The 23,012-nt window shown below is 42.8% G+C and overlaps 1 protein-coding gene and 1 pseudogene across 1 annotated transcript in view; one reads left to right on the top strand and one right to left on the bottom strand.

Annotated features, from left to right (window-relative positions):
- Positions 1–2,451: 2,451 nt before the first annotated feature.
- Positions 2,452–23,012, bottom strand: part of FAM83D (family with sequence similarity 83 member D) — a 22,178-nt gene continuing 1,617 nt past the window's right edge. Inside the window, exons 2-5 of the mRNA XM_011366604.2 lie at positions 21,991–22,015; positions 11,883–12,108; positions 7,786–7,910; positions 2,452–5,836 (exon numbers count right to left, since the gene is read on the bottom strand). Coding sequence (XP_011364906.1) covers positions 4,864–5,836; positions 7,786–7,910; positions 11,883–12,108; positions 21,991–22,015 — 1,349 coding nt within the window. The 3' untranslated portion in view covers positions 2,452–4,863. The remainder of the gene's footprint in view (positions 5,837–7,785; positions 7,911–11,882; positions 12,109–21,990; positions 22,016–23,012) is intronic.
- LOC111743981 lies at positions 8,274–8,392 on the top strand (annotated as a pseudogene).

Raw genomic sequence — 23,012 nt, 5'->3', positions numbered from 1 at the left:
TTTTATACATTGCTCATGATTTATATTAAGAAGTCTTCCTATTTACAAAGAGACAGGAGATTAAAGCTGAAGAGACGTTAGTCAGTGTCTAGTCTAAATACTGTTTAAAAAAAAACCCAGGCCTATAGAGGTTAAAAAGACTTACTTGGTCAGAATCAATGAGCTAATTTTGCATCAGAACTGAAACTAGAAGTCAGGCTTTCTAATTCCCAGGCCAATATTTTTTCAACCACATGGACCATTTAAAGCCAATAGAGCTTAGCTCCCCTAGATCAGAATTAGTTTATCTGTCCTAAAAGTTCTCAAAGCCCAACTGTCCCTAACGGGTTGTTTTGCTTACAACATCTCTTGGAGAAAAGACCTAAGTAATAACCTAGATGTTGACGGTGTGGTTTTACTGTCGAAAATTAGAAATGGTCTTAGTAGACTATCTTATCCTTCCTAATTAACTATTTCCAGAAAGAATGGCCTAAAATAACAACTCTAAAATTAAAACCGTTATTCCTTGAGAGGGCATCCAGAATTTATTTAGCTCATTGCCAATGATTCATTTTGATCATTTTGTTACATAGGATTACATTTTGCAACTTCTGAATAACGTTTTCCAGAAAGATACTCCTCAAAATCATGTTTCAATGGTACATGGTAGTTTTTCTGTACCTATGGTAGTTAACAGGTACTTTCTGCTCTGAAATATTTCCAGTCCAACCATCTTGGCCATGTTTGGGAGACACTAGGATTTAGGAGTTATCATCTTTGTACTAGTTAAGGCTTTTGTGTAACAAGCAATAGAAAATCCATCTCGCTTAAGCAAAAGGCTCATAAAGTCCAGGAGTAGTTCTGACTTGAGACACAGCTGCATCAGGACACATATGACATATTCAGGGCTCATTTCTGATCATATCATTTGGCCTTAGTCTACTGACCCAGGTGTCATGTGGCAACTAGATGACCATGTCAGCTCAGCCACCACAACCTCTCAGTTTCAAGCCTCTTTCCAGAAATCCATGGCAAAAGCATCTGGCTATGTATCCATCTCTGAATCAGTCACGAGGGCCAGCGAATATGATGTACTGACTGGCTTACATTGAGATCACGCTGCACCCCAAGTCAGGTGTGGTCGGCTTTACCAGAATCACAGGGATTGAATTGGTAACAAAATGATTCCTCAGAGGGAAATCTGAGGGTAAGAGTATCAGAGAGCAATGAATGAAGTAAAATTAACATGTCAGTTACACCATCCATGTAGACATGTTCTAAAACTCTTAGCTTCCTAAGAAAAATCCTGGCTGCCTTTAGGTCTATTCTTTCAAGCTAGATCAGAGAGAGCTGTCTCCTAGCCCAAAAAGAGGTTGTCCTTTGCAGAATTGCTTTTATGTATTGTACTATATTGGTATTTTTCCATCAAGTCTAAGGTGCAGCAGCCCTCTGCAACTTTTAACATATGTAAACCTGTCTGGTTTATTGGCTTGCACACAAAGGATCAAGTTCACACATGCATTAGCATAAGCAAAAGTATTTAGCTCCAAGGATTGGAGTGCAGAGGTGTGGAGAGATCCACTAGGAAGGAGACTCAGCTACCAGGGGCATCTCTCACATTGGCCTGAAGAACATGTACTTCTATGAAACTGGATGAGTTGGGGAGGGGCTCCTGAGGTCTGCCAGGTGCTCTCTAGATAGGATGACTGTATACTTTAACTGGGACCCTTTTGAGAATGAAATGGAGTGTTCGCAGGCATAAATAGACCTAAGGGCATATTTCTAAGTGGCACCAAGGAACCTAACATAATAATGCTCATCCAAACATATTCAACCTAAGGTACAATATTCCATGCTCACACAATACATCTGAATACATCAAACTCATTGATAGGTTTGGACAACCACTTTTATGGAATTCAGTGTTTGGGCATACCCAGATTATCTGTCATTGTGTTTTTTATCAGAACACTTAACAGTATCATTTTAATAAGCAGATCCTTGTGCGAAATTCTTACCTGATCTTAGTACCAAGGATTGTTCTTCCTATACCTGGATTTACTTGAATCTCAGGAATGTTGTAAATGGTGGGTCTGGCCAGGTTCCTCTTTCTGCCTCAGCTACTTGGGAAGTTTAAAGTGTGGCCTACCCAAAGTAAATGTGTCGTCATTGTGGCATGCACTTGCAGGCTCATTGCTAACTCCATTTTATGTTCCCACCCTTGAGTTTCTTTCCCATAACTTTTCATTTACATGATCTTATACTTTAGGTTTTCTTATCACTTTAAGTCTCATGTAAATCCCAGATACTCCCCCAAACGAACTGCCTGCAGAGGTGCAGGAGCCATCTCTTCAGTTGACTCCTTAAGTTTTTCAAGAGAATGTTGACCCTGCAGTCTGATTTGGTTGACCTTGAAATTATATGGATCTCTAACTCAAACAGATCAGCAGGGAGGAAAAAAAATGAGACAACTGAATTTGAATATTGATTTTATTTGATGATAGACATTTTTATCAAAGTTGTTTAGTTATGATCATTGCAATGTGGTTGTTTTTTTAAAGTGAGCTGTTATCTTTTAGATATATACTGAAATATTTATAGTCTCTTCTGTAATGGCCAAGGCTGACATTAGACAGATAAGGAAATTCTCTCCTAGGAAATAGCAACAAATATTTTTGAACTAAATGATCGCCACACCCACTCTCCCCCTCCCGTGGGAATGGGCTAATAATCTACATTTTACACAAGGACCTAGCTGACTCTGATGCAGGTGGTTCTCAGATCTCACCTTGAGAAACTCTGCCCTATAGTGATACTCTCTAGATGAGTGCCAGAAAAGCTTTGCTTACTCTGAGAGACCAGGCCATTTTCTTAGGATTTTATACACCTCTTATTCTTATTTCTAATCGCCGACAATACTCTCAGAGAATAGATTTGAGTTCTGCTCCACAAAAAGAGGACTCTATGGTCAGGTAAGCTTGTGATAGGCCATACACCCGCCCTGCTCTGAGAGTCAGTGTGATCATTACTTCATTCAAAAGTCTGAGTAGTCCTGCAATAAAGAATCCTGTTTAAATTTATCTGATCCATTATTTCCCAAACTGAACACAGAACCTTTTTTATGAATGTCTATTAATAGTTCCTTAGAACACGTTTGAGTTGAAATTTCAAGCATACCTACGTTTGTTCATGAGGTTAAATTTATGTGTTCAATTCACCATTCCATTAACTGCCATTTCTCAAGGTACACCCTCTAATGCCTCCATGCTCTCTATAAAGAAACAGTAATATAACGGAGTGCTGAACTTAGAATCTGGAAACCTGTGTTTAAATATTTTTATCACCATTTACCAGCCATGTGACCCTGACTATGCTACTTAACCTGAGCTTCAGTTTCTTCACCTGAAAATTGAGAATAACAGCTCTCCAACCACTATATTGTTGTGAGGGTCATAGATAACATGGGAAATTATTTACATCTGTTAGTGGTTTTAAATAATGTTTCTCCAAGGCATAGGCCAGAGTTGTTCACGAGTGGACATGAACCAGTTGTCTGGTCTGCTTCACAGCCCAGATTATAGCACTAACCCAACAAATAACCTGGTGACCATAAGGGAGTCCTGGTGCACACATTAAAACCAGCAGGTGTGCTCAGGGGTCTGTGTGGCCAACAACACTCTCCCCTATTACAGATCTCTTTTGCTCTAGCCAGATCAGAAGTAGGAAGCCATCATTTAACTCTCCTTTTGTCTGTCCATGCAAATGAGACTAGACAAAAACAGGATTCCACAGCCATAGCAACCCTGATTAGCAGGATGTAGAAACCAGTTGCATTGCCTGCCAATGGACTAGGCATCTGGGATAATTGTCAGTGTCCTCTTTGCCCCTATTCCAGGATATTAGATTGCGGAATCATTGTCAATACACCCATCTGATGAAATTAAGCCCATGGGGCCTCTAGAGTTAATATCAGGGATGAATCTAAGAATGTACAGTAAGGCCTTCTTTGACAAAGAGGCAGGGAACTTAGGTCCCTGTCTAAATAGCTCTAGCTTTTTCCTGGAAAAAAGACAAGCTAGAAGCTCATGCTCATGAAAAGACCTACGATTTCTGTCTGGTAAGTTTCCTCATTAAAACTACAGAGATAGTAACATCAATATTCATGTTGCTAAGGAAGAGATGACCCTGACACCTACTTCTTTTTGTCTTCTAACTTTTAAGGGAATATTTTCTCTTTTACAATTTGGATCATCTACTTCTTCTCTACCCAACGCTATTTAAAAAATGCGTAAATAACTATTAGGTGCATTACTTATGGCACACCCCCAGAGTTAAAGAAAAAAGTGCCAGGAAGCAAAAAAAAAAAAAAAAAAAAAAGGTTCTTGTGCAATCACCAGTTTTTAAAAATTTGTTTAGTTAATGCTAAGAATATTAAGAACACAATATCCTAAAGAAGAGACAGTTTATTCTAACCAAGAGAAAGTTTATTCTAACCAAGATTTTGATCATAAAAACGAGTGATTCAAACCTCTAAAACAGAAGAGCAAACAAATCTAGAATGCAAAACATATTTTATCTCTTACTTGAATTAACCTGAGAACCCCTAAACATTCTCTTCAAGAGATATCAATATTAAAACTGTGCAAAGAAACTGTACCCATAGTGTTTAAACCATAAACCCAATACTTGGTTTACATATGACAAAAATAAAACAAAAGCATAAAATAACATACAGTTTATAGAGTTCAAAGAAAATCATGTGACTAAAAATCAGGTGCAAGAAAAACAATTAGGGAGAGGAGACATTTTGTAAAGCAGTATCCTCTGATGAGGTGAGGTCTACCGCAAGCCTGGCTGAACCCAGAGGCTCTGAACGCTGACCAGTCACTGATAGGAGGGATAAAGTGTGATATCTCTAATAGCCAGCAAATTAACTGATGCTCTGCTGTAATTTCCAGAATTAAAGCCAGGATAGTTTTCAGTAAGAAATGTTCTCCTTGAGAGCATGGCCAGCATATGGTTGAGCCGGGACCTGATACCAGAGAAGTGCAACTGCCGCTCTTTATTCAAGTTTCTAAATGAGTCGAAGTGGGGGGTGCCCCAGTACTTGGAATGCCCGGGAAAGACGAGGTCAGTGGCTCTGATGGAAGTCTGGGAGCCGAAGGAGCTTGCCACAGAGCCCTGAGAAGACAGAGAGGAGGAGGACTTCAAGCTGGAAGATCTCGACACAGACATCTTTGATACTGGGGACCCTTCTTTAGACTGGATTCCCTGAGAAAAGAGAATATTCTCGTCCACGGCAGTCTGGGTGGTGGCGGACGTGACTCGAACCGCAGTTTGGGAACTTGCTGCCCTGGTGGCGACTGTGGTCTGGGTCCCAGCACTGGCTGTGGCGGTGCTGGTTTGTGTTCCCGAGTCATTCACGCGCACGGCTAGCACCTCCTCTCCTGGCTCTGTCTGAGTTGCGGCATCGGTCATCTTTCCATCCTCTGGTGTGTCCTTGTGGCTGTTGAAGTAGTCTTCCTCACTGATGGTGGAGGACTCGGAGTCGTGGCGCCTGGCCTCCTCTCTGCCCTTGGCAGGCGCCCCACACTCCAGCTCCGCTTTCTTGGGGGTGCTCGAGAGCCTGGCCAGCCGCAGCCGCAGCAGATTGCCCAACGTGGGCTCCTTGGACAGTGGTTTCCGGTCAACTAGATGGTCAAACTTGCCGCTGATCCGAAAGCTGGACAGGAGTTTGGAGCTTATGGGCTCTGACTGTGCGTATAGGATTCGGAACTCCAGGTCAAAGTGTTCAACCACTTGGCCGGACAGAATGACCAAGTTACTGCTATTTAATTTGCCATCTGTCCATGTAAAACTTAAGGATTAAAAACAAACAAACAGAAGCTGGTAAGAACAAGCAACTTTAGTTTACTGAGGAAACTGGCTAGTGATTTCACAACGGGAAGCTAGTAGTAGACCCTAGACTAGGCTCAGTTCTTAAGAATTGCTAGTGCAGTGCTCCTAGCTCTCTCCTCCAGCACTGCCATTTTCACAAAGGAGACAGTACTGTTACTCTAACGATGAGGCTGTTGCTGGAAGCACAAAAAGAGCTGATATTGGCCATGTGTCCTTGCCTGTCTAGCATCCCTTCTCCTTCCTCTGGTGACAGAACCCACACCCACCCTAGCCCAGAAAGCTCGAATCACAAGCAGGGAGAGCATATGACCAGGCTGGCCAGACTACCCTATCCCCTTGGATATGGGGATCTACCCAGGGTGGGCGTGTGACCCATCAAGGGCCAGACTACCCTATCCCCTTGGATATGGGGATCTACCCAGGGTGGGCGTGTGACCCATCAAGGGCCAAGTAATTTTTCAAGAATTGATACCATTGCTAAAAAGAAAAAGACTCTCTTTGGGAGACAGCTATTAAAGGTTATACAAGAAAGCCTGGGCCTCTGCCTTCAAATGGAGAGTGTGACTGAGAAGAAAGACCAAGTAGAAAAAAGCAGGACTGGAAGACCATGTTCTGATACATTTATGGCCTCTGGATCAGTAAGAGCTGAAAACCCTTCTACACTTCAAAGTCACCTGAGTCAGTAAATTCCATTTTGCACAAAGTCATCTGACTTAGCTTTCTGCACTTGCAATCACCCCACTGATAGAGAAAGAAGATTCTTTGGGAAACCCTCAATGAGATCATGTAAACAAGACTGGGATTATAAAATGTCCTCAACAAATGGAAGCTACCTTCATCATCGCCACCAACCTCAACCTTAACGGTAGCATATTTGATTTGTACAGGGTAGTTTTTACATTTTTATATTTTAGAGTAGCCAAAAACCATTTGGAGCTAAGTTTGGCTTATATAAATAAATCATACTTTGGGTGAAAATCTAGCTTCCTCCTATTATTTAAAAACTTACGAAAGGAAGTCTCAAGAAAAATTTGAATTTCGTTCTGAGGAAGGACTGTACTGTTTGAGAAGAAAAGCATCAAGAGTTTCTTGCTCTTACCACCTCACCGTCCACAAATCTTTGCACATCCACCTTTACCCAGGCTGACACGGAATTACCACTCAGGAATGTGCGTTTCCTCAAAAATGAGTTTTTCTTTTTTAAACCATGCAGACACACCTCATGCACCCCATCAGACAATCTAATGCAGAGGTGGCAAAACACACTACCTTCGAAGCCACAGCAGAAAAAATGACACGTCTTAACTTCTAGAGGTTGGTGTTAACCGCTCGTTATCTCCTCCCTCTACTCAGCTTCCCCGCACTCCACCAACACAGCACTGCCAAAGTGAAACTTCAAAGGACATGGATCAGTACTTTCTAGACTGAAGCACTAGATTACAAGGCTCAAAGCAAGGTGAAGGATTTAAGTATAAGCTGAACACTTCAGCTCTGACCTCCACACTGGCGTCCATGCCAATGACTGCCCTTACCTTCAAGTGAGCAGGGACAAGGAGGGATCAAAGTCCCCAAGGAACAGGACTCGAGACTGTTTCTGTCACTGTTAACCCCCAATTCATCCACTGCAGGCCTGGCTGAGGCTCGAATCTAGGACTCACTCACTGTGAGGTCTCCAGGCAAATTTCAGCCTCTGCACTTTAGTTTTGTGGACCACAGAGCAGGGGAAGTGACCCCCACCGCAACCACCCCCTGTAGGAGGAGGCTTTGATTAACCTACTCACTCACACAAGTATCAGAATGCCAGGCCATAGAGCCTTGCATTGAGAGGAAAAGGAAGCTTTTACTTTTATATAGCATGCTCCTTCTGAAAAGTTTAGATTAATAAGCCTGGATGGGTGAGAAACTTACCTGTAGGAGCCTGTAGCCACACGAATGCCGTCAATCAATGTGAACTTCTCATGAACCTTCCCAACAATTTTAGTTCCTGACCTCGCATAGTATATATTTCCCGTAATAGTCCGAACTGTCATCAGCTGTTGGTGGGAGAGTGGAAAAAAAATTAATGAACAATCCAGTGAGCAAATGATTAAGACAAGATTACAATTCTCAAATAGACAACTCAGTAACAACACTCCTGGTACACTAGCCAGATGATTCTTCGGACTCAAGTAATGCTACTTCGCATTTAGTCCATCTTCTAATATGCTTTTTTCTTATATTTATTTTTGATACCTTTAGTTCATGTGTACATGTGCTCTAAAAGGAGCCTCATTTTGGGGGAATACTATACAACAAAATCTAAGAAATGATTTTGAAACAAAATGTGGGGGATTAAATCATCAAAGAAAACACACTAGTAATAATATCTTAACAAAGGCTTAAAGAAGGTAAGGAGAGTCTACAGCCATGCCACTCTGAACGTGCCCAATCTCGTCTGATCTCAGAAGCTAAGCAGGGTCAGGCCTGGTTAGTACTTGGATGGGAGAACACCTAGGAAGACCAGGTGCTGTAGGTGTAAAATATAAAAAAAATAAGGGATTGTAAAATGACAAGGTCCTTGCAACCTGTTAGGTCACCAAGGGTTGCCTCGCCTAAAATAAATACATAAAAAACAAATAAATAAATAAACAAACAAACAAATAATAAGAAGCTAAGTTGATATTTCTCTTACTCTTTTGTTTAATAGGATCACTAATAAATAACAGCCCATCCTCACTTACTCCCACACCGTAATAGGTACAGAGTACAAGAACATAGGACAAGCGTTCTCTAACATGGGACTTGAAGCAGAAAACACCCATTTCACATGTGGCTTAATCAGCAATGTCACATGTCCTACAAATGTGTATTCACCAAAAAGGTACACTGGTAACACACTGGCGCTATATACTGCATGTGCATGCATAATTATCTCTGCAAAATGACACACGTAAATGTATATACAATGGTATGACAATCTGCATTCTTCGGAGCAGATCAATAGATAAATAAGTTTAGAAATCTTACATATTTGAATAAAATATTTAAGCTTTTTGTGACTCTCATTAATTCCACCAAAAAAGCCCCTACTATTTGCCAAGCCTTGAGACAATAGAGGTATAAGGCATGCTATATAAGGCACGCTCTTGACCTTCAAGGACTAGACTAGAAGAGAGAAAAATAATGAATAATTAAAAACTGTAGCAAGACTAACATCATCCAGAGAAGCAAAATCTATATCCGCACAAATACTCATAGCATCTTACTCATAATAGTAAAAAATTGAAAACTGCCCTAATATCCTTCAGTAGTTGAATGGTTAAACATACCATGGTACACTCATACCATATGACACTACTCAGCAACAAAAAGGAACAAACTTGGAAGAATCTCAAGGGCATTACGCCGACAGGAAAAAGCCAACCCAGGAAAAAGCTAATTTCAAAAGATCACATACTATGTGGTTCCATTACTACAACATTCTCTAAATGATAAGATTATAAAGATGGGAAACAAATTAGTTGTTTCCAGGGTTAAAGATGGTGGGGGCAGGGCACAGAGAAGGGAGTGGACGAGACTATAAAGGAGTAGCATGAGAGAGATCTTAGTGGTCATGGAATAGTTCTGTATCTTGGTGGTGGTGGTTACACATATGTACACTTGATAAAATGGCACAGAACTATAGACACACAGTGTACCAATGTCAATTTCCAGCTTTTGCAATTATAAGTTACATAAGATGTAACCATTGGGAGAAACTGGGTGAAGGATACATGGAAACTTCTTTGTACTATCTTTGCAACTTCTGTGACTCTATTATTATTTCAAAATAAAAACAAAAGGCAAAACAAAAAAACTATGACAAGACATACTTACTATCACTTCTGTGGTATTCTTACCGAAATGCGTAATTTGAATTTAACCATGAGGAAACATGTGACAAACCTAAATTCTACAGAAAACTAGCTAGTATTCTTCAAAAGTATCAATACCGTAAAAGACAAAGAGGGAAGAATGGTTCCAGATAAGAGGAAGCTAAGGGGACATGACAACTAAACGCCAGCTATGGTCCTGAATTGGATCCTGGACAAGAAACAGGGTTTTCATGGAATGATTAGTGAAATTTATAAGATCTTTACATTAGATAATAGTATTACATCAAGTTTATTTCTCGATTATCAAATATGTAGAGATAAGACGTTAATTAACATTTAGAGAATTTGGACAGAGTATTCATGAATTCCTTATATTGTTTCTGTAACTCCTTTATAAATCTTACACTTTCAAAATGGAAATTTAAATTAAAAAGGAAAAAAGCTAAGAACTTCCGTGGTGGTATGCATGGAGCTGGCAGGGGAGGGCTTCCTGGAGGAGGTGATGATTCCTAAGCAGAGCTTCAAAGGATCAACATATAATAACGAACATAAAAAATACCACATATGGGCAGATTCAGGCATCATTCCATACATCTTTGCCTTTGGACTTATCTGAATGTTGTGCAGGCCTCTGTGATTGTGGCCGAAGTGCTTCTGAGACCTGCACACAAGGTTCCCAGACAGGACACCCGAGCCGCAGAGCCGGGGTCTGGGAGGAAGTCAGCCCCCACGGGGTAAGGCACACGATCACCAGCAACAGACATGCCTGAGTGAGGGAAGCAACCAGGGAAGATGGTGCGTCCCAAGGAAGGAGTTAAAACACAACAAAAATTAGTGAGGCCAGAGGTACAGACCTCCTTTCAACCTCTCCCACAGAGAATCTGGACACCATAAAGGCAGCAACCAACAGTGGGCAACTGAGTCAGCAAATAGTATTCCTAGATTTCTGTCAAGTAGATGAATCAGAGCCAATCACCCGATCAAAGTTGTGACCAAAACTCTGTGATTTTCCCGCTGCTAACACTCTGCCTCAATTACAGAAAGAGCGCCTTGAAATTAAACACTAACACCTTCGATTTCCTCACTGGGCTCTATGTGAGCAATCACAGACTGAACATTTGGCTAAGGGACAATGCGCTCTTCCATGCCTGACTTGCATTTTCCTTGGGTCCACCTGATCTCATTTTTTTGACTGTTGGGTCACATGGCTGGCTTGTTTCACTGGGTCTCCAAGCTCTAATCCTACCTCCATCAAGAGTTGCTCTATAACACTAGTGACAAGTTAGAAACTACTTAATTAAACCCAATCTTTGGTTTCCTCATTTGGGAAAACAACCAACAAGAACTCTGTAGGAGGAGCTAAATAGCCAAAATTTTGCAAGCAAACTAAATTGCTTAATAACAAGGTGGTAACTTTTTGTCCCCTATGCAGTAACCTATAGGACCAAAGCCCAAATTCCAGAACAGTACCCAAAACAATGCATGGCTCATAGTAGGTGCTCACAGATAGTGAACTAAGTTGATGAATGCTCAATTTACAAAAATGGTGTAATAAGTGGGACTATTTTTCTGGCCTCTTTCCACTAAAGAGATCGAGCTAGCTGAGTTGTATAACCTTACATTTAAATACTTAAGTTCAATTACTTTCATGCTCAAAGCAAAGAAAATATAAAGTCTAATTTTATAATAATGAGAAATGAGAAGCAGCATGTGATAGTGATGGCAGATGGGAAATCAAACCCCAGTCCCACTACTTTCTAATTGTAGACATTGGGCTCTCTGTGTCACCACTTCGTGATCTAAAACATAGGTAGAATGCCACTTACCCAATAGGGCTGCTGTGAGGATTAAGTTTCATAACATTTGTTAAGAGCTTCATAAATGGTGGTCTTTATGATTAAAATTGGAGTTTACTAGCACTACAGTCAAAAGTGGCAGCTTCCAGGGCAGCCTCTGGCCACCAACAGGAGGCAGCATGACATGAGGGAGAAGCCAAAGTTTGAATCTCGACTCTGTCATTTCTCTTCTGTGAGACTTCAGGCAAGTTGCTTTGCTCAGGGCCTCGGCTCCCCCTCTTGTAAAGGGGATACCACTTCCACCTGCCATGTAGACAGGTCCTATTTCTGACTGTGGTGAAACCAGAATACAAACCTTTTCCTGCTCAGGATGAACTTTCAGATCCATGCACATATCCAAAAACTGGGAAAGCAGAGAATGGTCCAGAAGAATGTATACAGCAACTCCCTGTTTCCGACACATTTCCTGCAGGTCTCGGAATATGTCGATGTCTGTGAAGACGTCCATCACCACCGCGATCACCTGCAGGGTCAGGGAGAGGAAGAGCAAGCTGTCAGCCCGCAACACCACCACCTTACAGCTCCTCGTCTGGACTCTGGACCCCATCTCAGAGGTGGGCCCCACCTACAGCATCACTTCCTTCTCCTTCTGCATATCGGTTTTACCCTCAACGTGGACTCTTTTTTATGTCTGAAGACAGGCCACTGTACTGTATCCTACAAATCTGCACTTGGCTCAGCTAACCCTCCCCCCAAATGCCTCTCAGACGCTCCCCTCCACACTGGCAAATTCCTAAAAAACATATTTGTTTTTTAATCAACTGCCTTGCCCTCCTATGAACCTGTTCCATTCAATTTCTCTTTCTTTACTAAAAGCCCCATCTTACAGGCTCAGCTCAGACTAGCAAGCTGACTAGGCTCTGTGGCTAACACACCGTCATCTTAGGCATGTTGCTTCCCCACTGACTCCAGTTTTCTATGTCTGTAAAACAAGTAAATAAAACTTTAGATTCCCTCTGAGGTCCCTTCTGGGTGTAACATTCTCCAAGTCTATGAATTTTATTATTATCTGATTTTGGATCATAATCTCCGATTTCTTAGCACCATCGACACAGGCCCACTCCATCCACCACCAACTCAGGGTTTGAAACCAATCAAACCAGACAAGCGGATTCTTCCACTTCTGCTTTGCTAACGCTGATACCACATATTTGTAATGTTCTACTTCTTCCACAAGTCAGGATCCCAGTAATGGCTTCCAGAGCACCAGCCCCGCTATGTAAGGTGGTCTCTACCATGTTTTGGTATCTGTCCACAGTGCAAGCCCACAGGAATAAGAACATCGAAATACATCCTAAGGATTCTGCCCTGAAGTTTGACCAGTCCTATCCTCTCCCCCAAAACATGGCTCCATTTGTGCCTAATACATTTTCCACACTTGACATTAGACTACAGTTCATGAGCTGCCTCAGCCACGTGTCTTTGGGAAGATAATGGCTATTTCGAATGTCTTGTTTCCTTACCTGCAAAATAGGTTTGTAGGGAGATCTAAATGACATGTTACATGAAGTTCAAAAGCTATCTTAAGTATCTGTTCATTGATTTGCTTTACCAGACCAGAGTTTGAACTGTCCGGACAGTTCTACATAGGGAGGCATCTGCCAGCCCCCAGCTTTCCTTGCTAAAGAGAGGCTGTTCCTCCGCGAAGCCTCTAATCACACCCTCTGCAGGTTTAAACAGTGGCCCTCAGCTAATTCCTGGCATGGCTGTGGGAGTGTCAAAACATCCAGCCTTAGAAACAAGTCTCTGCAAACTGAGTCAGAGCTGGGGGTGTTAGCCACAGAGACTGATCCCTAAAGCCAAGGTTTGGAGCCCTTTCATAGTCTGACGCTGTAAGGGCTTCTCCTTCCTCTCAATAGTAAAAACACATTTCTTAGAATCACATTAACTTTTTTTGAATGGTAAGGTAATTTATTTACAGATCTCACATCTACGGGAGTAGAGGCATTTGAATGGAACTGATTCAACCTCTACGGCCCCAGAGGGCCCAGGACAGTACCTAAAAGTCACACTTACCCATAAGTATTTGAAGGTTAAAGAAGAAATGCAGAGACAGAGGAAATTTTGCTGTCTCTCTCCAATACCCCCAGTCTGGTCTATCAGGACGAGGGGCCTTGAAATGCCAGCTCCTGGGGAGTCACTGCTATGAAGGAGTCTGGGAAAACCAATTTATCTCTTTGGCTGCCTGTCCTCTTTTCTCCCTTCCCAATATTGATGAAGCCTCAGCTGTGAGCTATTCTTGGTAAAGGGAACAGAGAAACCCACTAGGCACAATGATTTAAAAAATAAAAAGTGTTCTTTCTAAATTGGTGGCATCTTCAGAAGTTTATATCCTCCAATGGGTTTTACACATCCTACTTGGGTTTTACACATCCTACTTTGAGTTCTATCTATCCCATTCATTCAGGTCATATATCACAGTGGCTAAAAGGCAGAAAAGCCTGGGTAAACAGGTCCCAAGCTCTGTGGCTTACCAGCTATGTGACCCTGAGCAAACTGCTTAACGTCTATGAGCCTGTTTCCTCCTCTGGAAGATATGGATAATAATAGCATCTACGTCAAAGGGCTGTTGTGAGGATTAAATGAGACAAAGCATGGAAAGGACTTAGGCATGATAATGATGTTCAATTATGCAGCTAGCACCTCTTCAGAGTCTACTGTGGGCTGAACCCTAGTACTAGGTAGAAAGGTAGTTATAAAGAATTTGACCTAGACTCAACTTATCTGCAAAGAGAGGATGTGGGATGCAGAGAAGCAAAATGATACATACTGTAAGAGGCAATTAAACAAGAGGATCGTGTAGGGAGGTAGGGAGGCAGTGAGGCATCTTCCCTGCAGTGGTGGACACACTATAGGCGCTCACTGTTTACCAAAGGTCAGAGAAGGGTTCCTGAAGGAGATGGCATTTGAGCTGAATCACAAATAAGGACAAAATTTGAACAGGAGTGAAGTGAAGGGGAGGGCATTCTGGCAGGAAGCCATGAGATGACAGGAAGAGGTAGGAAATGATGAGGTATGCACCAATTCGGCTGGAACGTGGAGTATGCATGAAAGGGAGCAACAGGACATGACTGAGACAGGTGAATGAGCAAGATCATAGAAGGCCTTGAATGCCAACCAAGGAATCAGTATCACACAGGCAGCGGAGGGAAGGAGATTTAAGAACAGTATGATGAATTCAAAGTGATGACTGTAACAGGACAGAAGGAGCTGATACTGGGAAGAGGTATGGGTAGGTTGGAGATCTGGCCCCACACCTCCTCTAACACAGGGCCATGTAACCAAAGTGCCTGCAAAACAGTAGGTGCTTAGATACTTTTTAGGCTCAGCAAACATTCAGGAGGACTAAAGACAAAAAGAAAAAACTCAGTGAGAGAGGTTTTGAGAATGGAAGCAATGAGGTCACAGAGTTGGGAAAAGGGCTTTGGGAAAGCCAAGCAATGGGCTGCATAGGCTGGAAGAGGAAAAGAAAGAAGGGTGGGAAGAGGCAGAGGGAGATTCAGGTTTACTCAAACAAGAAACTCAGAAAAAGAAACAAACTTGAGAGAGAGGCTTCAAAACTGATTTTGGGGTTGCAGTAAAACCTTCATAAAGGGTTTCTGCATGCAAAGGTATAAGAATGAGAGCGAAGCTCACAAAAGAAAGCTAGAGGAACACACGGATATCTGCCTACCTCTCTCGCTTCTCACTACTGTTTCAAATATTCAGCGAGCCCACTAAGAATGAGGCATGGTGTTGGGCATTAAGGACCCAGGGTCAATCCTTATCCTCAAGAAACCCAGTCTAATGAGGGAAACAAGAGACAAGCCAGGGGAAACAGTGTGATGGGGCTGATGAGTGTACACCCATGGTGCCATGGGGACGGAGACCAAGGAACCCAGACCAGCTGGCCAAGTTAGCGAGGGTTGAAGAAATGCTAGAGGCAGGGACCTAGGAGCAGGGCCCACAGTATAAATCACCTTCCAAACTGAATTTAGATTAACCACTCAATAAAACAACTCTATAAACAACGGCTTTGCTAGGTAGTGAGTAAGCATCTAATTTGCTACTGGTTTCATTGTTTGGTTTAAAAGCCTCCACCTTTCCTGTGTACTGAAAATAATTGGATTTGAACACTGGGGTGTTTAGAGGGTGGATGGAGGCATTTCTTCCCCTGTACCACATCCCCTCCTTTCTTACTGGAGCAGGACTCTTAATACTTCTGCAGGAAGAAGAGCCTTACTCATGGAAGCAATCAGTCCTTCTTTAATCCTTCCTTCCTTCAAGACCCCAACCGTGCTTCCTGTCTATACTCTCCCTCCTCAGCCCTACAGGCCCCACACAACCAAGCCCTGCAGAGCTGAACCAGACCTGGGGCTTCCCAAATCTCTGAGGGGAGTCCCTTCAGTGAGCTGAGCAATGACTTATTTACTGCTTTCCAAGGCTAGATACATCTCTTAGGTCATGCTGCAGACTGCTGGGCCCTAGACATACACCTGGACTTGAAAGATGGCTTAGAAACCAGTCACTGCCCCCTCCCTGAGGAATAATACAGGGACAAAGGAGAGACACATCAGGAAGATGTGCATCCCCTTCAAGTGCCCACATGGTCACTGTGAGCACTGCCCTGTCCCAGCCCGTGCTGCACAGAGCCTGCCCGCTTTCTTAGGGCTAGAAAGCTCTGTACGTGGTAACTTTTCAGAGTCTACTTCAGGGTCAACACCCATCTGCAACTCTGTCCTGCCTGTTACCCTACTCTCTTCCTGCATTTCTCTAGCCACATCTGGAGCAGCCATACCTGTGTCCAGTCCCACATCATCACGACAATTGACAAAACCCCAAGCCTTTCCCCCACTTACCAACTATCCCTTGCTGATATATACTCTGTGATCTTCATGGTTACACAGAAGCAATCACTGTGCTATCCTTGATCTCTGGGAAGGGCACAAACCCTGTTTCCGCTACTTTTCATGTAGAACTGGAATCATTTCTATATATTTTCTGCATAAATGCTCTAAAGAGATATCTAAAGATTTCAGAACCCATTAACTGTCATCCTCAATTTACAGATGAGAAAACTAAATCTTGGAGAAGTCAGGTAACTCATTCAAAGTGACACACTTCAGCAAATGTAGGAGTTGGAATTTCAGCTCAGGCCTGTGTTGACGCCAGAGCTACAGTGAGAAAGTGTTAACTATATATTACTCCACACAAGTCTAATAATGTTCAGTCTTCAAAAGATTGGGCTTGAACTAAATCCTGAAAGAATCAGTAGAGTATTCCAGAAAGTACATGGGATCAAGCCCATCACAGAGGATGACTACTAACATGCAATAATTCACAGAGCGAACACTAAGGAAACTGCAACTCCCTAGGACACTGGGCATCTCTCATCTGCAGGTGATACTGCTGACTAATTCAAAGTGGACTAAATCAGGATACCTTGGGGAGCAAAGATGTTATGTGAACAGGCTGTACAATTAGACCTGGACATGGGTCCTGGCTCTTCCACTATCAAGCACTATGTATCATCTAGCAAGTTACATAAGTTCTATTAACTTCTATAATATGCAAATAACACTGCCTGTCTTGTAGTGTTTGGGGGTTCAGTCAACGAGAGACTCCATGGAAACATCTGACAGTTCCTGGAACATAGAAAGCCCTCGTGTGGCAGCTAGTCGTATTCTTAGTCTCAGTTCTGCCACTATTCTTGGGCAAGTCATTCTACCTGAGTTCAGTGTCCTCCAACACAGCCCTTCCGGCTCTGAAGTCTGATTCAGACACTGTCAATGGACTAGTCTGGGTCCTGACTGGGCACATGAGCAGCCTCAAGGGGCCACTCGTCAGTCATTCCAGTTCTCATTCCAGTTCTTCCTCTGCGTGAAGCAGGATATATGTGTCAATCACCCCTTCCTACTGCGCCTCAGTTTCCCTCCCATCCCCTCCACAGTCATAAAGCAAGGACATGTGTGCAACATGCTTGGAATTCTACCAAAGTTCTGAGCACATTCAAAGACGCGCGAACCTGTACATTGGTCAACATGGCCTATCTGCTGAACTCCTCACGCTGACCATATGACACCCAAACTCAATTTCCTTCAATTCCCTTGGGCTCCTGCCACTTCTTCTGGAGACCCTCTTGCTAAAAAAAAACAAAAGATATATTTTCTCCCAGTTTGCAATATCTTTTAATAGATCAGAAATCCTTTCCTTGGCATTTCTTTAAAAATTTTTAAATAACTATCTTGATGATATCTTCAGAGTTTAAAAACAAACAAACAAAAAAGTAAATTTCCATGGCAAAACCTAAATTTGTTTGTGTGTGTTCTCTAGATTTCATAGGCTATAATAAAATTAACAATTTAAGTATCAGATTAAAGCGCTGATGGAGCCTCCATCATCAGAGTGGTACAATGCCTCTTCAGGAAGGACGGGCTGGAGGGCGCCAGTTTTTCACCAGCCTGTGGAGGGACTGACCACACACAGAGCTGCATTTCCTCTGTACTGTTCCGGCATGAAGTACGCAGGTATGCTGGACTTTTAGAAAGGGAGGGAAAAGTATCAAGAGGTGTTTTTTGGGGGGAGGGCTTATTATTCTATCATTCTGAGTTATTTTTATTTTATAATTATGTAAAACATTTACCTGGTACCAAAATCTACTCTATTAATCAAGGTACACTCAGAGACACCTAGATTCCATCCTTGTTCCTTCCCTCCTTTTTCTTCTTTCCCTCCCCATTAAGATAATTTCAATTAGTTTTTGGTTTATTCTGCCATTTAAAAGATATAAATTAAGTATGTGTATGTATAAACATACTTGTTTAATATAAGCAAGTATGTGTATTATGTTTATACATGTGTGGATTATATGTGTTCATATCTCCCTGTGGATAAAAGATAGCATATGATACGCATTGGTCTAGACTAGTGCTGTCCACCAGTACAGACTTTTGAGATGGCATCTGTGCTGTCCATGACAGCCACTAGCCACAAGTGGCCATTGAAAAATATGGCTAGTGTGATAGGGGAACTTAATTTTTTATTGTATTTCATTTTAATTCATATAAATTTAAATTATCGCATGTGGCTAATGGCTCCTGCATTGATCAATACAGTTCTAAACACTTCATAACAGATAATAGACGTGGTCCTCATTCCCTCAGAGCCGCAGGGTATTCTACTGTGTAGAAGGGTCAGTTCACTCACCAATCCTCTGCTGACGGCTGTTTGAACTCTTCCAGTCTTTTGCTATAATAGTGCTACAACAAATAGCCTATTGCATATGTGTATTCATATTTTTGCCACCAAATCACAATCTAGAGTTTCCATCATTTGCATAAGGATTTTTAAGAAGTCAGTGTATACCCGCTACTTCTTTTTCCTGAGAGAACTTATCCTATATCCATAAAGGGATCAGAAGACGGTCCTGTAGCTTCTCTACTGTATGATGGCTCCTAGGTGAAAAAAATAAGTGAATGAAATGGAAGACAGAAAATGGAATGGTAGTTGAAAGGAGCTGAGAAGAGGACAGACTTGGGAATTATTGTTCAATAGGTATGGAGTTTCTGCTTGGGAAGATGAAAAAGTACTGGAGATGGGAGGTGGTGACGGCTGCACATCAATGTCGGTGTACTTAATGTACATCTAAAACTTGGTAACTTTTGTTATGTATGTTTATATTCTACCACAATTATAAAGAAGAAATGAAATGGCTGAATATTCCGAAACCTTTAACCTGACACATAAAATCAGAAGGAGGGGCTAAAAAGCAGCAGCCATCCTTAGTCTGATGGGTTACATCTTAAAATGATTCACCAGTGAGAACTTCTAGGCCACTAATTCTCAACCAGGGGCGATTTTGCCCTCAAGAAGACATTGTGCAATGTCTGTTGACATTTTTTAAAATTGTGGTAGAATATATATAACATAAACTTGCCATTTTAATGACTTCTCAGTGTACAATTCGATGGCATTGCTCACATTCACACTGTTGTGCAACCATTACCACTGTTATGTTTCTAAAACTTTTCCATCACCTCAAACAGAAACTCTGTAACCATTAAGCAACGGTTCCCTATTCTCCATTCAGAAGACATTTTTGAATGTCATGACTGTTTTGGGGGGTTAGGCTTCTGGCATCTAGTCGGGGGGCGGGGGGCTAGGGATGCCGCTCTGCACCCCACAACATACAGGATCGCTCCTAGTGAAAAAGAATTATCTAGCCTAGGATGTCAGTCGTGGCAAGGTTGAGAAAGCCTGCCTGGGTTGATATGAGCATCCAGAACAGGAACTGATCGCACTGCTCAGGTTCTATTCTAACCCAGAAGAGGGTTGAGCAACGTCACGAGGGCCTTAACTCAGATGCGTCCACATGCACACCAGGGGCCTCCAAAAGATTCCTCAGCTGCCACTCCTCCTGGCAGGGCACTTGGTCAACACAATGACGGCTTCTACTAATGCTCAGGTTATCAAAAGGATGCCGAAGGGCGAGGTCACAGCAAAAGTGCCTCTTTGGAACAAAAGCACATAGGCAATAGGCAGCTGGTAAGAACGATGGCTCTGGGGAGTGTGGGACCTCGGTGAGATGAGCTTTGCCCATGAACTCCCATGCAGAAAACAGGAACAGTCCCACAGCCAGAGCAGAAGTCCATGGCCACATGAGGGAACGCAGCTCTTCCAGTGAGGTTTCCACTCCGACCTGATTTGTAGGGGCCAGAGCCCAGGCAAACACTGATTCACATGGCAACAGAAACAAAGAACCAAATGACTCATCAAACAAATACAGTAGTACAGGGATAGATTCTGGAGTAGGTCTGTAAGGGGAAAATCCGATATAGTTCAAAATTACTCTAAAAATCTCTTTGGAAGCAAACATCTTGGCTCTCGAAAAGTTCAAAACAGTCAGTATTTCCTCCAGCGTTGGTGAAACTCTGCTGAACATGAGGTCAGCAGTCAGACTGTATGCAGAAGCCATGCTGTACATAAATCATGTGGTCTTTTAAATGGTGTACCTCACTCAGTGTGGCAGAATGCCCACACTTTGAAAGGCGCAACAGAAACTGAGCCAGCAGAGGGACTGGCAGATTCACGTCCCCAGTCACACCCACTCCAGGACAAGTACTTGCTGCATGAAATATTTCATTATCTTCCTTCCTACCTCTCCCCATCCCCTGCCCCAAGTGCATGTAGCTCGATGATCAAAAGTACATTATGATAGGTTTCCACAATATCTCCTGAGCACCTATTCTGTGCCAGACGCATTGCAAGCCACAACCAGAACTATCCCAGAACTGTCAGTTCAGGCTACAAAGCCAGGATTAGACACCGCCATTCACTAAGTGACCATGCTTTCTTGTGCTTGTACCCTGACTTCTTGAAAAAAGATAGATTTAGTACTGTCATTGTCATTTTCTTGTTCATAGGATACTTAACGTGAGAACTAAAAGTCTAAATCTTAAGAAACTGTGAAAAATCTTGAGCTTGTTGAAAATGAGTGGAGTACCGATCCATCTTCATGGCAGGGAGGGCATGTGGAGCTGTGATTAAGGGCATGGGCTCAGGAGCCAGGCAGACTTGGGCTTGAGCCCAGCTTTGTCTCACACTGACTACATGATCTTGGACAAGTTCCTTATATTCTTTATGCCTGGTACCCTAACTGTGGCCTCTTCCTAGGGTTGGGATGGTTAAAGGAGGGAATCCAGGTTAAGGGCTTAGCACGGAAATTGACCCCTTGTAAGTGCTCAATCATACCATCAGGTGCTTTTGCCATTGCAACACAGATAGGGAACAGCTTCACATCTCATCCTGAAATAGCATGAGACCTGCATCTTCACAGTCCTCGCTGTCATGGGTACTAGATTTAAAGGATATGGGCAGAGTGACACAGCCCCTCTTGTGTACACAACACACACCTCTACCTGTGGTCAAAAATGACTCCTTATCTCCACATGGCACAAGGCAGAATGTGGTGGTTAACAGATGCTGTGCCTCAGTTTGAGTCCCAGCTCCATCATTCCCTCACTGTGTGACTTCGGGGCAGCTAAACTTCCCTATGCCTCAATTCCACCACTAGTGAATGGAGATAACTGCACCTCCCTCAGGATTATATGGAATAGTGCCTGGAAAAAAAAAACATTATGTTTGTTTGTTTGTTTGTTTTTAATAAAAGAGATAGTCTCTGAGACCTCACAGTTAGCAAGTCTCAAAACCAACTCATCTCCCCATCCCTAGCTTCAGGCTTATTCTTCTTTATTCTGATTTGGTAACATCACTGCCTACTCAAGCTAAAAAGTCTCACTCTTCTTCAACTCTTTCTATACCTTTTTCTCCTTGGCCTTGCCTACTCTCCTGTTCCCACCCTCGCTATCCTTCCAGGCCATCTAATGACCAAGTCCTGTCAATTCTACCTAAAATTATTTTCCTACCCCCATGGTCCGGGCCCAGCACTGCCTTAGCACACCCCTCTGTAACCCAGCCTCCTTCATGGTCCCACCAGAAGTACTGCTCAGTAACAACAATCTGATCTTGCTCCTCTCCTCCCTCTAAACCTTTGATGGCTCCCCACTACTCCTTGAAGTAGTGTGCAAAGCTCTTGACGATCTAGCCCTTCTCCCCCATCAGCCTCCTCTTCTACCATTAACCCTCACGAACTCTCTGCTCCAGCTGTGAGGAACTTGGCTGTCCTCCAAGGTCCTTTCACGCTTCTCGGCTTGTCCCTATCATCTGGCCTGGCAAGCCCCACTCAGCCTCCCGGACCCAGCTCAAAGATCACCACCACTCCTGAGGCTTACTTTCTTCAGCCCATCACCCACTACCTGTTGCAACCTCCTGACTGCTTCCCACCAGCAGACTGTCAACTCTGAAGAGCAGGCAAGGATCATGCATTTTACCTGTGGCTCCAGCCCCTGGCACAGGCTCCAATACATAGTAGGCACTGGATAAGCAAGTAATTAGGCACATGACAGAGATGTTGAAAATACTCATCAGATTTAAAAGTACCACCTTTATCAGTTAAAATCACCCATGTTCCAAATATAGAATCTCAAAGATATGTTGTATGGCTGGACTAGGGCACAGAACGGAACAAGAGGTTCTACCCAGGAATGTCAGTACTACATCAGTACTACAGAATGTCCCCAGAACAAAAGACAGCCTTAGCGCTAGCCAAGAGTCCCTTCTAAGGCCAGCATATAAATTTATAAAGTTTCCCTCTGGCCTTGGTTCCAGTGCCCCTTCATTACCACTAAAAATTGGAGCTAGGCAAGAGCCTAGGGCAATCCCTTTATCTCAAGGAGACATGTTCATTACTTTTCTCAAGTTCCAAGTGCCCAAGTTCTCGTCCTGGAGGTTGGCTTTGGGAATGCACGCTTATCCCACAATCGAACATTTTCCCATCTTTTTTAACCTCACTGAACTCATAAGTGCCTGCAGCATCAAAAGGACCCTC

This window comes from Pteropus vampyrus, unplaced genomic scaffold, assembly GCF_000151845.1.
Source record: "Pteropus vampyrus isolate Shadow unplaced genomic scaffold, Pvam_2.0 Scaffold125, whole genome shotgun sequence".
Taxonomy (NCBI): domain Eukaryota; kingdom Metazoa; phylum Chordata; class Mammalia; order Chiroptera; family Pteropodidae; genus Pteropus; species Pteropus vampyrus.
Note: the sequence above shows the minus strand (reverse complement) of the source record. Positions and strands in the feature narration are given on the sequence as shown.